The sequence below is a fragment of the Anabrus simplex genome, chromosome 4 (assembly GCF_040414725.1).
Source record: "Anabrus simplex isolate iqAnaSimp1 chromosome 4, ASM4041472v1, whole genome shotgun sequence".
NCBI lineage: Eukaryota > Metazoa > Arthropoda > Insecta > Orthoptera > Tettigoniidae > Anabrus > Anabrus simplex.
Genome location: NC_090268.1, coordinates 341,684,374 through 341,702,998, shown reverse-complemented (window position 1 = coordinate 341,702,998; position 18,625 = coordinate 341,684,374). Strand labels below are relative to the sequence as shown.

Genomic DNA, 18,625 nt, shown 5'->3' with positions numbered 1-18,625 from the left:
TGCAAACCTAATGGTTTTGCGGTTGGTGGTTGTGGTAGAGGTTATGCTGCTGCTGCTGATGATGATGCTTGTTGTTTTAAGGGGCCTAACATCGAAGGTCATCGGCCCCTTGGTGGAGGTTATATGACGATTGTCGTTTTATGGGACGAAAGAACGGCATTATCATTCCCATTTACCACCAATCATGGAAGAAAAAAAGGAAGAGGTCTGATCCTTCTAAAAATAATATCGGATATAGACATGGAAAGATCTTCAAAGGCTGGAGATGCAAGACTATCTAGGCGTCGTAAACTTTATGTCGTCGAGGACGGAAGAGAAGAGTGGTGGAGATGGTGATTAATGTTAGAGGAAGTACGAATAGGGAACCATTCTCTAGAATCAGAGGGGGGGGGGGGGGTGTAGAAAAGAAAAAGATCCGACACTTCGAAAAATGAAGGTATCGGCCAAAAGAAAGACAAGGGCCATGAATGGCGTGAAAAATAAAAGCCTCCCTGGGCCTGGAGTGCTCTAATACCGTCGGGATCGGAAAAGAACCAGAGTTGACCCAGGGAGATCAGATAGGATAAATGAAAGTTAGGAGCCTGATACAAGTAAGTGGAAGCAATGCCAGGACTCAGATCAGGGCCCCGTGGTCGCCAAACCACGCTCCCAAGTTTAGAAACCTTGGGACACCTTTTAGTCGCCTCTTACGACAGGCAGGGGTTGCCGTGGTTGTTATTCTACCTCCTCCACCCACAGGGGGATAGAGAACAAAAGTGCTGGTTGATGGTCATTATTATTATTGTTTTAAGGGAAAGAAAAACTGCCAACCACCTCTTCTTAACACTGACTAGAGGGAAAAATGGAAGAAATCAGAGCCGTCGTAAAATGAAGGCGTCGACAAAAGAAAATGAAGGGCCTCCAACGGCATGAAAATGAGGTCATACAGGAAAGATGAAAGTGAGAATTGTGACACAAGTACGTGGAAGCGGTGCCAGTCTCCTATGGTCCCCGTGGTCGCTAACGCGTGTTCCGAAGTTGAGAGCCCCCGCGGTTGCCAATTTTAATAGCTTCTTGCGATAGGCAGAGTATACCGCGGAGTAATAGCTTCTTACGATAGACTGAGTATACAGCAGAGTATTTTACCACCCCCACCCAAAGGGGAGTGTCTTCTCTGCTGTTATTCATCTTCAGTAGATGACAATACCACTGCAGTTGTACAAAATCTAACTCATCAGCAAAATGACAACAAATGTGACACATCGGAAATCGGTCAGTATAACACCCGTGTTGTTTTGTGTACAAAGTGTTATCTTAGACATACAATTGACAGTGACCTCCAGTACAACTACAATCTAGCATCTGTCACTAGCTGTAGTTGGTTGCGGTAGAACACACTCATTGCATCTCCTGCCTGTTGTAAGAAGCGACTATAGGAGGAAACAGGGTTTCCGAACTATGGAGCGTGGGTTGGTGACCACGGTCCCTCTAGCTCAGCCTGGCATTCATTCCGTTTGCTTGTACCATCTTTCCTATCTGACTTCCCTTTGACGAATCTTGTTCTTTTCCGATCCCGACGGCACTAGGATTGAGAAGCCTAGGGAGTCCTTCATTATCACGCTCTTCGTGGCCCTTTCCTTTGGTGGTGGTGGTGGTGGTGGTGATTGTTTTAAGAAGCAGTACAACTGGGCAACCATCCTCTATTAACACTGATCAGAGGGAAGATGGAAGAGGTCCGACACTTCGAAATATGAAGGTATCAGCAACAAGAAAGTGAAGGGCTACAAAGGGCGTGAAAGGCCTCGAAAAAACTAATACCGTCACGGTACGAAGAGAACATGAGTTGACCAAGGAGGGTCGGACAGGAGAGGTGAAAGTTACGAGACTAACCCAAGTAAGTGGAATCAGTGCCAGATTCAGCTAAGGGAACCGTGGTTGCAAAACTACCCTCCCATGTTGGGAGCCCCTAGTTCCCCTTAAAAGCGCCTCATACGAGGCAGCGAATACCGTTGATGTAGGCCTACTTATACTGTACCGCCCCCACCCACAGGGGGTAGGGACGGGGGGATGTAATAGGCTTGAACATTCTGTAAATTTCTGGAAATTTACGTCCGCCTATGTGGTGTGGTGGCTACTGTAATTAGCTGCCAACCCCAGAGGCCTGGGTTCGATTCCCGGCTCTGCCACGAAATTTGAAAAGTGGTTCGAAGACTGAAACGCAGTCCCCTCAGCCTTGCGGGGTCAACTGATTAGAGGGGTGTTCGATTCCCACATCAGCCATCCTCGAAGTGGTTTTCCATGGTTTCCCACTCCTCCTCCAAGCAAAATGCCGGGTTGGGAACTTAAGGCCACGGCCGCTTCCTTCCCTCTTCCTTCTCTATCCCTTCCGATCTTCCCAACCCCCCACAAGACTCCTGTTCAGGATAGTAGAGAGGCCGCTTGGGCGAGGTACTGGTCCTATTCCCAAGTTGTACCTCCCCAACCCAATGTCTCACGCTCCAGGACACTGCCGTTGAGGCGCAAGAGGTGGAATCCCTCGCTGAGTCCGAAGGAAGAACTGACCCTGGAGGGTAAACGGATTAAGAAAGAAAGGTGGTGGTGATTATTGTTTTAAGAGGAAGTACAACTAGGCAACCATCCTCTATAGAACACTAATCAGAGAGAGAAAATGGAAGGGATCCGACACTTCGAAAAATGAAGATATCCGCCAAAGAAAGACAATGGTCACCAAGGGCGTGAAAATGAAAGACTTCTTAGGCCTCGATACCTTGTACCTTCGGGGTCGGAAAAGAACAAGACATAACAATGGGAGGTCGAATAGGATAGATGAAAGGGAGGAGGGTGGTGGTGGTGAATACTGTTTTAAGAGGAAGTACAGCTAAGCAACCATCCTCTGTATAACCCTAATCAGAGAGAAGAAAAGGGAAGAGATCCGAAACTTCGAAAAATCAAGGTATCGGCCAAAGAAAGGCAAGGGCCACGATAGACGTGAAAATGAAAGACTCCCTAGGCCTCGCAAACCTAATAGCGTCGGGGTCGGAATAGAACAAGAGATGACCAAGGAAAGTCAGATAGGATTGATAAAAGTGAGGAGCCTGGCACAAGTAAGTGGAAGCAATGCCAGGACTCAGCTAAGGGCCCCGTGGTCGCCAACCCACGCTCCAAAGCTGAGAGCCCCTGGGGCCCTTATAGTCGCCTCTTACGACAGGCAGCGGATACCGTGGATATTATTCTACCGCCCCGGCCCACAGGGGAATTAATAAAGAAAGAAAAGAAAATTTACAAAAAAATTACAACTGTTTCACTACATGTCATATACCTACGTTTTTTTTTTTTTTTTTTTACAAAGATCTCGCAAAGACGAAATAAACGACAGCTTGCAATACATGCTGGTCGCTGTCCTGAACTATGGTGGTGGTGGTGGTGATTATTGTTTTAAGAGGAAGTACAACTAGGCAACCATCCTCTATATAACACTAATCAGAGTGAAAAATGGAAGGGGTCCGACACTTCGAAAAATGAAGGTATCGGCCAAAGGAAGACAAGGGCCGCGAGGGGCATGAAAATGAAAGACTCCCTAGCCCTCGCAAACCTAATAGCGTCGGGGTCGGAAAAGAACAAGAGTTGACCAAGGGAGGTCGGACAGGATAGATGAAAGTGAGGAGCCTGACACAAGTAAGTGGAAGCAATGCCAGGACTCAGCTGAGGGCTCCGCGGTCGCCAACCCACGCTCCAAAGTTCAGAGCCCCTGGAGCCCCTTTTAGTCGCCTCTTACGACAGGCAGGGGATACCGTGGGTGTTATTCTACCGCACCCACCCACAGGGGGGTCCTGAGCTATGTACTAATGTTACTTACTTCACTTTCCGAACTACGGTTTCTTCATAAGATGGCGGATGCGCGCAACGCTGTCCATTACGCCATCTGATCTTTGCATCGAGTCTTTGTACCTTCCTCTTTTAATGTCAGTTTTTTACTAGCTTTTATAGTTTTTAAATTATAGAAGGAAGTCTGGCAAACGCTTCTCTGGGACACGGGTTTTTACCGTGGAACCCAGTATTGGAACGAAACGATAGACGTATTCTATTAGACAAAACAAAGTTAGAAATGTTTTAATTTAACGTAGGCCCTTTTTTGAAAAGAGACCGGGCTAGAAGTATGACGTCATAAAAATTCAAGCCCGACTCATTACGTCAATCATATCACCTCAATTATCAGAATAAGACTCGGACATCTTATCTTATCCCCGTCATCTGTTGGTAGACTTCCCACATTGCCCCTCTTATCCCAATCAAGAAGCCGACCTCAGCCATACAAGTTTAGGATGCACTAAATACAAATCACAAGGAACCAATTTGTAGCCATTCCTTATAAAACTGAAAGGGACGGATGCGAACTAGCATGAACCTGGCGGCAGAGATCACAGTGGTGGTGAATCTAGTACCGAGAAAGTAAGGTACTGTATAGTGAAAGGGGTCTGACACTCCTACTTTTTAAACATTACATTCAGACATTATAGCAAAGTGAAATCTATTGATGATCAGGGATGGAGATTCTCGAAGAAGCAGTGATCTTCTTTTGTCTAGGCGCGTAGGAAATCACACTCATGGTCCATCTTCAGAAAAGTACAAACAGACATTCAGCTAAATAGTTATGCTCTGGTTCCGTACCAAAAACTGACAAGAAAACCATAGATGGACATCCAGAAGAAAATTGTGCAATGGCAAAGTGGTGAAGTGGACAGATTGCATTTATTGAAATGTGTTTCCACCAAGTTTAATTGTTATAGTTAACTTGAAAATAACTTATCTTCTGAATAAACGTATTTGCAATTGAAGCTCATTATTATATAATTTCTTTTCTTTAAACATTTTTTCGTGTTCCTAACGTAATAGTTAGCCTAAACATATCTTCTGAATATAAGTACTTGTAATTGAGTGAGGTGGTGGTGATTATTGTTTTAAGAGGAAGTACAACGAGGCAGTCATCCTCTATATAACACTAATCAGAGGGAAAGAATGGAAGGGATCTGACACTTCGAAAAATGAAGGTATCGGACAAAGAAAGACAAGGGCCACGAAAAGCGTGAAAATGAAAAACTCGTTGGGCTTCGAGTCCTCTAATACCTTCGGGGTCAGAAAAGAACAAGAGTTGACCAAGGGAGGTCGGATAGGATAGATGAAAGTGAGGACCCTGGCGCAAGTGGAAGCAATGCCAGGACTCAGCTAAGGTCCCCATGGTCGCCACCCCATGCTCCACCTTGAGCCCCTCGGACCCCTTTCAGTCACCTCTTACGACAGGCAGAGGATACCGTGGGTGTTACTCTACCGCCCCACCCACGGGGGGTACTTGCAATTGAAGCCAGTATATTAAGCACTAGCCGAATTTTAAAGTGAAACTAACTTAACATTGTGACAAGATACATTCAATTTCTCTTGTCTAAACTATCCTCACCCAGCCCAAGCTCCTATACCATGTGGCTTAAGGCCATGACAGGGGGCTACCGCCAGGACAGGCTCCATGGTGTGAAGATGTTGCTCCTTTAATAAACGAAAAGGGCTGGCTGCATGGTCTTGCAGACCGAATGCCAGTATGATTTTATAAAACGTCCTTTTAATCGCCGCTAGCATTATTTGTTGTTATCTACAGCTCTTTGGTGGTTTTGATGCATGACCTTCAGACTTTATTGCAGTTGTCATCATGAACATCGTATCGCTTGTGGAAAAGACGTCCTAGCAGTATATAAAAGAGTTTACTTGTTGGATAACATATTTTGAAGGGTTAGTTGAGGACGGTGACAGATGTCAGCATTGTGTTCCACATGGAGTGTTACAGTTGCTGTTCCGTGCTGCAGAAAGCCGACAGTTCGAGCTAAAGCGAAGCGCATTTAGGAGGCACTGGGTCAAGGTCACTGGCTCGCTCCGTGCTGTTGTGGAAGGTCAGGGGTACTGGGAAGGGGCGGAGCTGCTCCTGTATTGATTTCGGGACCACTCTACTTGCTGCTGACGGTCGAGAGTTTGAGCCCAGCCAGTGTGTCTGCGCGGCTGTACTTTTCATGCACTCAAACTACGCAGCTAGCTGGTTGCAAGACTCAAAGTAGGTCGCTCGGAATCCTGGTGGAATACATTCCCGAAATATACCGGTAATACACTAGCTGTCGTATCCTTCGTTAACGGGTTAGTCTTTGTACTAATCAGACGAGAAAATGGAACACCGAGCTCGATAGCTCCAGTCGCTTAAGTGCGGCCAGTATCCAGTATTCGGGAGATAGTAGGTTCGAGCCCCGCTGTCGGCAGTCCTGAAGATGGTTTTCCGTGGTTTCCCATGTTCATACCAGGCAAATGCTGGGGCTGTACCTTACTTAAGGCAAACAGCAGCTTCCTTCGAAATTCTCAGGCCCTTCATAACCCATCGTCGCCATAAGACCTATCTTTGTCGGTGCGACGTAAAGCAACTAGCAAAAAAAAAAAAAAAAAATGAAAGACTCCCTAGGCCTCGGAAACTTAATACCATGGGGTTGGAAAAGAACGGGAGTTGATCAACGAAAGTCAGATATTAAAGATGAAAATGAAGAAAATAAGAAGCAATGCCAGGACTCAGCTAAGGCCTCGTTGACGCCACCGACGCTGTCAGGTCCCTGGGGTCCCTTTTAGTTGCCTTTTACGACAGGCAGAGGATGCCGTGCATGTATTATACCGGCCCCGCCCTCAAGGGGATACTGTTTTGAAAGAAAGTACAATTAGGGAACCATTTTCTCAAGAGTAATCAGAAGCGAAAAACAGGATCAGATCCGGTTCTTGGAAGTACTGTGTGAAGGCAGCGGCGAAAGAAAGGGTGAGGCCACGAAGGACGTGAAAATGAAGGGTTCTCGTAGCCTGGCAATCCTAATACCGTCGATAATAAGAATTGACCAAGGAAGGTCGAATAGGAGAGTTGAAAGTGAGGAGCCTTAAAAAGTGGAATGATAGACAGACTCGGCTACACCCACGGTATCCCCTGTCTGTCGTAAAAGGCGACGAAAAGGGGCCTCACGGGCTCTGAACTTGGAGAGGGTGGGTTTGCGACCACGGGGCCCGTAGCTGAATCCTGGCATTGCTTCCGCTTACTTGTGCCAGGCTTCTCACTTTCATGTATCTTATCCAACCACCTTTGGTTAACTCATGTTCTTTGCCGACGGTATTATTTTATTATTATCTTTATCATTATTTTCCTTCTCAATAGAAGCTAATGACCACGGGGTTTTGCAGAACAACCACAACAATCACCACAATTGTCAGCTTGTTCGTTACCATGATGACTAAAACAGTTCTCAACGACAGCAATCGTTTGTCCTCAATTACCGCGTGCAGGCATATTCATTTGACGTCATCTGGCTGCTTGCACGTCAATTTCGACGTTCTGTTTTACTCTAGGCCTACGAAGTGGCAGAGTAAACCGTATCTCCGTTGGGTGTCTATGCGATAAACATAAGACATAAAAAAATTGAAAGTAGTTTTTTTCCTTAATTGTTGTTATGTACTATGTCCTGAGATATCGCACGTTTGTGAAAAATGCTGTATAATCGCGAATATCTCCATTATTATTATTATTATTCGTTCGGTAAAAGGGCGTGACGCGTAAAGGATCGGACTGTCACTTCGAAGGTTTTCGGCGACGGAAGGATGGAAAAGAGCTAGGACTGGGAAGGTAGCGGCCGTGACCTTAATTAAGGTTCAGCCTCAGCATTTCCCTGGCGTGAAAATGGGAAACCACGGTAAACCTCCTTCAGGTCTGCCGACGGTGGGATTCGAATCCACTATCTTCCGAATGCAAACTGGCAGCTGTGCGACCCTAACCGCAAGGCCAACTCGCTCGGTGAACCCTGGGGGATTCCTTTAGTCGCCTCTTACGACAGGCTGTGGTAGTGCTGCTGATGATCTTTGCCGCAGATATATTCTACCGCCCCCAGATCACTGGAAGAATTCAACGGACTCGCCTGTTTATAGCTACTGTATCCTTGTAAATTTTTTGACGTCTATGCGCAATATTATATTTTAACCTGGTCGTTGTCCGGCGCCATGGCTAAATGGTTAGCGTGCTGGCCTTTGGTCCAGAGGGTCCCGGGTTCGATTACCGGCCGGGTCGGAGATTTTAACTTTAAATAGTAATTCCCTTGGCTCGAGGACTGGGTATTTGTACTGTTCCCAACATCCCTGCAAATCACACACCACACATAACACTATCCTCCGCCACAATAACACGCAGTTATCTACACATGCCAGAAACCGCCCACCCTTATCGGAGGGTCTGCCTTACAAAAGCTGCACCCGGCTATATATAGCCACACGAAAAAAAAAAAACTGTAGGAATTCAACGAACTCATCCCTGTTTATAGCTACTGTATCCGTGTAAATTTTTTGACGTCTATGCGCAATATTGTATTTTAACATGGCCGTTGTCCGACTCGTTGGCTGAATGGTGAGCGTACTGGCCTTCGGTTCAGAGGGTCCCGGGTTCGATTCCCAACCGGGTCTGGAATTTTAACCTTCATTGGTTAATTCCAATCACCCGGGGGCTGGGTGTTAGTGCTGTCCCCAACATCCCTGCAACTCACACATAACACTATCCTCCACCATAATAACACGCAGTTACCTACACATGGCAGATGCCGCCCACCCTTATCGGAGGGTCTGCCTTACAAGGGCTGCACTCGGCTAGAGATAGCCACACGAAATTATTATTATTATTATTATTATTATTATTATTATTATTATTATTATTATACCTGGCCGTTGGCGTTGATGGTAGTGTTGTTCAGTGATTCACGCTATTGTAACTTGCGCATCATAATACAACAATTGAATTATTGAAATATTCCGCATTGTGTGCATATTCAGTAAGTGTAGTGTTACTTCGACAATGGAGAAGAACCAATATGTAGATTACTGGAGTGTACTAAAAAATTGTTCTCATTTTTTTGCATTACCGAAGTCTCATAAAAATAGTGTTTGCATGATTTTTATAAATTATAGACAGACTGTGTTGCCCGCCATTGCAGAAATGGAAACACCAAGCGAGTTGGCCGTGCGGTTTGGTGCGCGCAGCTGTGAGCTTGCGTTCGGGATATAGTGACTTCGAACCCCAATGTCGTAGCCCTAAATATGGTTTTCCGTGGTTCCCCATGTTCAAACTAGGCAAATGCTGGGGCTGTTCCTTTATTAAGGCCATGGCCGTTTCTTTCCCACTCCTGGCACTTTCCTACTCCTTCGTCCCCATAAAACCTATGTGTGGTGCGATGTAAAGCAAACTGTAAAAAAAAAATTAAAAAAAAAGAAGTTCAATATTTTGGTAACATGCATCATCAAAAAATATTGGTCTCTTTGTACCTTTCAGTGCAGCAGTGTTAAGAGTCAAAAAAAATTAAAAAATAGATTTTCCTCAAAATTGTAACCAGCAATACTAAATCCCTACGTTTCGTAGTAGATTCGGAAATATGCCACAGTATTGTGAAGAAGAAAACCAAGTACCTACGTGTACGGATATGACTCTACAGTTCGTAACATAGCACAGTATGCAAACAGTGGAATTCAACAATGGACAACGTCCATCTGATATGCTGAAAAATAAACCGCGCCAGACAGATAATAACCATCTTACGCGGAGACATGCAGTTTGCCCGTGACGTCAAATAGACAGACCTGCACCAGGCGAGACGAACATATCCTCGGACACTCCCGACTCTGAAAACCGTACGATAAATAAATACAAATAAATAAATAAAAACAGTGGAATAACACGTCGGAGATGTATTGAAATGCCAGAAGATTAACGGAATGTCAGAATCCAAAATCTGCCATCACCACCACTAGGCTAACCTGTTAAAGCACACACTCTTTTCACGAACACCTGTGACTGTCGTCCGATGTTAATTAATTTAAATAATATTGGAGTATTAACCACTTTGAATCTCCTATGGTGTAATTAAATATCATACCCTACGATACAATTCAGTTTATATCATCACTTTTTATTAAATTTGTCTCAATTACAACTGCTACAAAACTCAAGAGTAATGGAAGATACAGTTGATATGTCAAACAACGTACCTGATTAACTCCAAGCATGATGTACATAATTACATTAGCAATTACCCGTGATAACCAAGCATTACCTTTTAATACAATGTTATTGATAAAATTAGTATTTCGTTAGAGATATAGCGCTATCACAAAAGCGGTATGTACCCATTAAGACACTTTCTAACTATCTTGATATAATGAAAATAAATCATCTGATTCCATAGGTGCAGTTGCTTTCACATAACTGCGATAAAAAGTTAGTAACTGATAAGTATATGCAATACTAAGAAGAAGAAGTATGGTTATGAAAACGAATGCAATAATGTATTCAATCTTAGCATAGAATTCAAGTTGCGTGCTCATCTTGTTTAATGGATTAAATTTCCATAGAAACAAACCTCATTGTAATTTTGTTATAACACTATCAAAACAAAAGACACCATCATCCTAATTGTTTAAATAGGCTAGTACAAGTAGTATCCGGTACAATTTGAAGCACGCCTACCCAGTTACCTAGTCATGATCAAAAACTTTATACGCGCTCGCACTTATTCATAGACACACACACAAATCTTAGCTTGCAGAATACTCTTCGCAGATAAATGATGAGGAATATGAGAGCAGTACATCATAAATACACTTCAATTACACCTAGTGCAATATCAATTAATGTGTTTAATATAATAATGCGTGAAAGGAACGGTTAAACACTGTTGTCACAAGAAGACAATATTTCAGTTTCGATTATATTATTTTAGTAGTAGTATCCTGAGTCAGGCTCGACGTAAAATTGGCTAAGCAAACACATGAATGGCCAGCAGTTAGATTGAATTCACTGTGAAACACTTATTCCAATGAACAAGTAGGTGAATAATTTACAGTAACAACAATTAAATAATCGGGCTGATTAGGTTGAAAACTTCTTACTCTCTGGCAAGGATTCTTTCAAATGAATTAAGGCCTATTTCCATTGCTACCTAATTATATAAAACTGACACATTACTGAACTACTAAACAGTGTAAGTAATACAATAAATATTGAACACGATATTACATTACAGTCAACATCAGGATTTTATACAATTTCACATACATAACAAGGTACCCAGCCTAACTACTTATCAGACGTGCTTGATTTTTCTTTTAAACAATGAGGAATGAAATAGGTATGAGAGCAGACAATGAGGAACGAAACAAGAGAGCAGAACAGCATTGGTAGCCTACACTTCAGTTACGCCTACTACTTGTTGCAACACTGATTCGCATGAATTAACTACTGTGCATGAAAGGCATGTTTAAACGCTGTTATCACAAGAAGAAAAGTAACCGAATACTTCATTATGATTATATTATTTCAGTATTCGTGCTCAGTCAGACATAACGTAAAACTGACCATGCAAGCACGAAGGACCAGAAATGAGTTTGAATTTAATGTGAAATACATATTTCGGTGAGGACACGCAGATTAATCACAAATATATTTAATTTTCATTAACAACTTGAGATCAGATTCAAAGTAAATAATTTACTGATTAGTTTGAAAATGTCTTCTTCTCTGGCATGCATTTTTCCTTATGAAGCTTAGACTTACTTACGTCGCGTCCTAAATATATAAAGCTGACACATGACTGAACTAATAAAATTGGAAGTTATATGAACAAGTATAACATGTATGTACAATTAATTACAATCAGTATAAGAATTTTATGAATTTCCGATACCATTAATTTTCAGACAAGCTTGAAATATGTTTAATTTTACATTCTGACCAGTGTATTAATCATCTATGATAAACAGTGAGAGCAGTACATCTGCGATACACTTCACTTACTAGTTGTTGCAACAATGATTAAAGTTTTCTCTCTTCCGTGTGTGCATAGTTAAATAATGTTACAAAAGAATAAAAATACAACCGAATATTTAATTTTTGACGCTATTATTTCACTATTAATATCCAGAGTACGACTAGACATAAAATTCACCAAGCAAGCACATGAAATATCAGCAATTAGTTTGAATTCAGTGTGTGAAATACGTATTTCAAATAAGCACGCAGATGAAACACGAATGGGTGAATTTGAGTCTCAGCTTGGGATCAGTTTCAGAGCAAATAATTTCACAGTTTTTTGACAGATTATCTTGAAAATTTCTTACTGGCATGTATTCCTTTTAATAAAGTTATAACCTACTTAAATTGATTCTTTAGTTCATAAAGATAACATATGACTGAATTAAAGTGGAAAATACGTACAATAAAAGGAGGCTAATTATCAGGCTTGAAACATGTTTAATTTTACATCCTGACCTGTATTTTGACGAGTTAACCCAAGAAGATTGTTACTTCCACAGCTTCCTAATGGACATGTTCCTGTCTGAATCTTTCTGCATGACCTTAGCTACAGCCATCTCGAAATCCTCTTGAGTTACGTGGACTCGACGTTCACGTAGAGCATACATACCAGCTTCGGTACATACCCCTTTAACCTCAGCTCCTGAAGCTCCCGGCATGAGTTCCGCAATTTTACGTAGATGAATGCCTCGTGTTAAATTCATCTTCCGTGAATGGATCTTCAGAATATCCAGCCGGGCCTCTTCATTGGGTGGTGGAAACTCAATCTTCCGATCAATACGACCTGGTCGTAGGAGCGCAGGATCTAGGATGTCAATTCTGTTTGTTGCCATGATGACTTTTATATTCTTTGTAGCTTCAAAACCATCCAGCTGATTGAGAAGTTCTAACATCGTCCGCTGCACCTCAGAATCGCCGCCACTTCCTCCTTCGATTCTTGAAGAGCCAATGGAATCAATCTCATCCATGAAGATGATGGAAGGAGCATGCTCTCTGGCCATTACGAATAACTCTCGCACCATCCTTGAACCTTCTCCGATGAACTTCTGCACTAGCTCGGACCCTGACACTCTGATAAAGGTACAATCTGTGTGATGCGCCACTGCACGTGCTAATAGAGTTTTGCCCGTCCCTGGAGGGCCATAGAGAAGTACTCCTTTGGGTTGAGCTATACCTAACGCATCAAACAATTCAGGGTGCTTTACTGGGAGCTCAATCACTTCCTTAATTTCCTTTATTTGCTTGTCCAAACCTCCAACCATTTCGTACGAACTATCGGGCACCTTCTCTACCATCATTAGTGAAACCAAGGGATCTACCTTACTGGGCAGAATCTTGTGAAGTGTATAACTCTCACTGCGTAGAGCTACTCTCGAATTAGGTGTAACATCCTTGATATCAATATTCTTGTCTATATCCACGACGAATTTACCCTCAGGATGAACTTTAACAAGTACTTTTTTCTTGTCCATTGGTTTCACTACCTCTCCTACGTACGAACCTTGCTCTTGAAGTAGCTGCAGTTCCTCGCGCAGCATCCGAACTTTCGCATTAAGCTCATTCCTCGTGGCTTGTAAACGGCGTAAGTTATTTATCTTTTCTGCCAGAATCAGCTGCAACTCCTCAATCTTCGTGTTGAAATAAAATCGCAGACCTTCACCTGTGGAATGCTGTTCGTCATAGTCCATCCATTCCAAGTCGAAGGATATGAGTACGTCATCCATACATTTATCTTTGGCAGGAGCCCCAAAAAGTGTCTGTAGACTAGTAAAAGCCATTTTCGGATTGTATGTTAGGCTATACTGAATATGTCTATTTAATGTCTGTATAGTGCGTTTCCTGTTGTAGCACACACCTCAAACTAGTAAAGAACTCAGAACTCGGACTAATGTTCGTAGCTGCTGTAGCACTCAATTTCATTACACATGTTAAAGGAAACGTTCAAGAATTTCTAAACGAGCACACATGCCAGAAACACGCACCACGAAATAGCACACTATAATTTTACTTCCACATTTTAAAAAGTTATGTTGTTTGAACAATGCCGGAGGTATTGTAGAACATCCAGTGCGGCACACATACAAGAATAATAGCTGTGTGTATACTCACAGATATTTTAATAACTGCATTGTCGTCGGAGCTCTGTTAGTGACTGAGCAAGTTCGGGCAGCCCGCTGCGCCTCTGTTTCTGCGTCATGGATGTGCAAAACAAGATCTGTCACTCTCACGGCTGACTGGATCCCTCCCTCACTCTCGGCAAGCTTCACATTGTAGTCGCTGAGTCGGCGTGCGCTGCTGTCCTCCTGCTAGTCCGAGGTCTATATAGATCTTGTACTAGTCGAGTGACTCGACAAGTTTTAACGGTGGACATGGGCGTAATTTGGGCATTTTGATTGGGGGACAAGGAGTACCGGGGGGTTGAGAGCAATTTTCGACTGCAAAAATATTGCTAATATTCTAAGTTAATCATTTTAATTTAATAACCAAACCTCTGTAAAGTAAAGAACATTCACGCAGAATAAAAAGTAGACCTAATTCAAATGTATTTGTTACTTTGCCTGTTTTTATCCGTAAAAGTAAAACTCAGGCAGACAACGTGGACAAAATACAAACCTTTTCTTTATTATACCTAATCTTATCACATCTCATTTTTACCCAAAATGAAGTCTTCTCTTTCGATTTTAATTAAAGTATTAATTAATTTTGAAATTAGTAATATTTTTGCGGCTAGCCCCATGGTGTAGGGGTAGCATGCCTGCCCTTTATCCTGAGGCTCCGGGTTCGATTCCCGGCCAGATCAGGGATTGTTACCTGGACTTGAGGGCTGGTTCGAGGTCCACTCAGCCTACGTGATTAGAATTGAGGAACTATCTGACGGTGAGATAGCGGCCCCGGTCTAGAAAGCCAAAAATAACTGCCGAGAGGATTCGTCGTCCTGACAACACGACACCTCGTAATCTGCAGGTCTTCGGGCTGAGCAGCGGTCGCTTGGTAGGCCAAGGCCCTTCAAGGGCTGTAGTGCCATGGGGTTTGGTTTGGTTTGGTTTGGTAATACTTTTGATGGCTAAAAAGCCAAGGAGGATGGCCTCTCCTGGACGATTCTGTTCCTCCAGTATGTTTCTAAACGCCGGCAAGCATGAAAAGTACCCCTCACAGATTGCTGAATTCACTGAAACTGTAAAACTTTAAATTTTAAAAATCAGAGCGAATACACGTTCTAAATACTTTTCTACAAATAAAGACAGCTCTTTCTTGGATATATATATTTCATTCTTCCAACACTGCAGCTCATACAAAAGAAGTTTCTTGTTCTAAGTGTAAAACTTACTAACATATTTTACAATGATCACCTCTACTTTGCTTCTCTTTATAACTTGACTTACATGGTTAAGAACATCCAACTTATTTTCTGGAAGCCTCTCTATTTCTTGCTTAGGAATGTCAGTATCAGGAAACAGCATTGTAGCTTTGTAATACTGTTGCACTGTCTCAAATGGAGCAGTCCGTGGCGTTCAGCGCTCATCTGGAATTCTTTCGGAGCTTATTAGCGACATTTTAATTAGAATTATGGGGGAAGGTAAAATTGAACAATAATATAAATTATTTCTATGAACATTATGTAGGTATCCTAAATTTTTGCAACGATCATTTTGTTTCATTGACATAAGAGTAACGAAAAACTTATTGTAAAAATATGTATTTCTACGTCTGTAAAACTGTATTACGAAAATTTGGTTTCCTTCAAGATATTGCGGTGGCAACTGCCACCCCTTGCCACCCCCTAATTACGCTTGTGGGGTGGAAGTGATCTTACCGTGATTTCAAATGAGTTTTGAATGACGAACTGCGTTTTCTATCCCCATATTAAATATCCTTTTATATTGATTATTGTATTTCTGCAAAGACATTATACTAGAACAAGACAGGGGCAGCTTTGAACAAACATGTGTGAAAACTGCATTCAGCGCCCTTAACATCAGTGGAATGACTTTTAGATTTACTGCAAATAATGGAAGGTACCTGCAGAAAGCGTGTCCAACATACCTTTATTATTAACATTTCTTTCCAGTAATAATGGAGTATGGCTTTTTGTGCCGGGAGTCTCCGAGGACATGTTCAGTTCGCCAGGTGCAGGTATTTTGATTTGATTCCCGTAGGTGACCTGCGCGTCGTGATGACGATGAAATGTTGATGAAGACGACACATACACCCAGCTCCCATGTCAGCGAAATTAACCAATGACGGTTAAAGTTCCCGACCCTACCTGGAATCGAACCCGGGACCCCTGTGACCAAGTGCCAGCACGCTAACCATTTAGCCATGGAGCCGGACATTTTACTTTCCAGTTATAATTAGGCTCCTTGGCTGAAAGGTCAACGTACTTCCCTTCGTTTCAGAGGGCTTCCGGGTTCGGTTCCCGACCGGGTCGGGGAGTTTTAATCTCGTATATTTAATTGTTTTTGGCTCGGGGTCTGATTGTTTGTGTTTGCCCCAACACTTCCCTTTTCATACATATACAATACACCACACTACGAACCACTACCAAAACAGTTCATCATCATCATCATCGGTTTATAGTCCTAAGACTGATCAGTTGCCGAAAAATATTTCCAGATTATCCTGTCACCGTAGTTTTCTTTTTCTAATATAATATTTTCTGCGTCATCTGTATGATTACTCTCGAAGTTTTCTTCGTAACTCGTACGGATGGCGATCATTATCTTAGTTTAAGGTGCAATGCTTTTTGATGCAATTAGATTTGGTAATTCCAGCAAAAGTACGTATTCTACAGCTTCCGTATCCAGGTCCCTAGTTGTATGCACGTCATTGATAGTTGTTTTAAGGAGTGTTTTGGAGTATTGATGTACTTCCCATTCTAACTTGTCAAGACCTTGGTACTGTTTTTTTTAGTACAATATTAAATCTGGAAAATCTGTGAGAATCGATTTTTTAAATAGTTTCTGACATATTACCGTCATTTAAAATATGCACAATTAGGTCCCCCACATCGACTCCAACAGCTTTACGAAAAGATGGGTCGTTCCAAACGCATATGCAGCTCCCTTCAGTTACATTCGATCCTATCCGGGATCGAACCCAACAACTTGGAGTCAGAAGGCCAGCTCTTCTACATCTGAATCACTCAGCTCGGACTGATTGAAAATAAAAGCGAAAATATTCAAAAACTCCATTTCATTCTGAAAATTTCGTTACCGGAGATTTAGTTGAATATCCGTTGTACTTCCTTCTTATTTTTGTCATGACACATACTTGATATTTTTGCCAAGAACTTGCCAGTGCACTTGATAACTTTACTGTGAAAAGTGAGCTAGTTGTTCTGACATTTTTATTCTAGTCGGGGTCGGCTCAACGGAAGTAGCAGTAATTGAAGCAATTTCAGCAGGGAGACATGCTGTCGTGTTGCTTCCTGTCAATAAATCTCTGACATGCTATCAGCCACATGATCAATACAGTACTGGGTGTTAAAGATTAATATGATCACATGTTGGAGCCATACCTCGCATCAGATTATATTACACTATGTCGTAAATAGCAAGAAATCACTTCTTCACTACTTTAACTTGCTGAAGGTCTCATCCCTGATTCTCGTATGTTTCTTTCTTTCCGTCTCACACGCTCTCGTATACCAAGAGAGTGAAGTTTTATCTTTGGGGCTCGGATTTCTGTGACCTAAAAACTGTGGAACATGCATTCTTTTACGCCCTAATACATACCAGAATATGACATAAAAAGTTGGAAATATGGTACAGAAGATATTAAATATTGTCCGAAATTTGCTTAAAAGAGTCTTTTTTCTCATCATTTCCTGGTCTTCCTTCCAACACACCGACTGCGTTTATAGCAAACACAACCACCATTACAGTATTCATTATTTTACTAATACTAAAATGTTTTCATTCCTCTCCTGAAGGAAGCGGGCCTCTTAGACGGTGACGCCGTCTCTCAGGCCGGGAGATTTGTTACGGTGAAGGAGATGCTTGGAGAAGGTGAGGGGGATGGCGGTCGTGGTCTATACTAGGAACTGTCCCGGCATGTTCGATTAGGACAGTGCGTTTTCCTATTCTGATTATTCGAATGGCCTCAGCTACCGAGAAGCAGACATTCTGAAGTGATGTGATTTAGGCTTCTGCTTACAAGTTTGGACATTCCTGTCGAGTGCTGCTGTCTGGGAACGAAAGCGGAATTCATTGGATAATTACTGTGGCTGAATTAGTTTAATTTTTTCCGGTGACACTGAGTATCCTATAAGAGATCTTTGACAAGCCAATAATTTTTGACTCTCCTTCAAAAATCGACTGCCTCAGCCGGGATCGAAACCGGGAACTTTGGATTGTGAGTCGAGCGCTCTATTACAGTTCGAAACTTATCCTAAGCTCTGGGAGAAACTCTAGAAACACGTGAATTTAAATAATTTATATACCATGGTATAATCTTATCACTTCTCCGCCTTCTTGGCTAAATGGTCAACGTATTGGACCTTCGGTTCAGAGAGCGACGGGTTCGATTCCCGGCCGGGCCGGTGACTATAACTTGCTAATTTTTTTTGCTAGTGGCTTTACGTTGCACCGACACAGATAGGTCTTATGGCGACGATGGGATAGGAAAGGCCTAGGAGTTAGAAGGAAGCGGCCGTGGCATTAATTAAGGTACAGCCGCAGCATTTGCCTGGTGTGAAAATGAGAAACCACAGAAAACAATCTTCAGGGCTGCCGACAATGG

At 42.4% G+C, this 18,625-nt stretch overlaps 2 protein-coding genes across 2 annotated transcripts in view; one reads left to right on the top strand and one right to left on the bottom strand.

Annotated features, from left to right (window-relative positions):
- Window positions 1–18,625, top strand: part of LOC136871972 (mucin-2) — a 1,123,532-nt gene that overhangs the window by 167,869 nt on the left and 937,038 nt on the right. The gene's annotated exons all lie outside the window — the stretch shown is intronic.
- LOC136872708 (26S proteasome regulatory subunit 8) lies at window positions 12,197–13,838 on the bottom strand. The gene has a single exon (XM_067146532.2). The coding sequence runs from the start codon at window positions 13,660–13,662 to the stop codon at window positions 12,373–12,375; it is 1,290 nt and encodes a 429-aa protein (XP_067002633.2). The 5' UTR covers window positions 13,663–13,838; the 3' UTR covers window positions 12,197–12,372.

Coding starts and splice junctions, on each gene's coding strand:
- LOC136872708 (XM_067146532.2), bottom strand. CDS start 13,662: ATGGCTTTTACTAGTCTACAGACACTTTTTGGGGCTCCTGCCAAAGAT.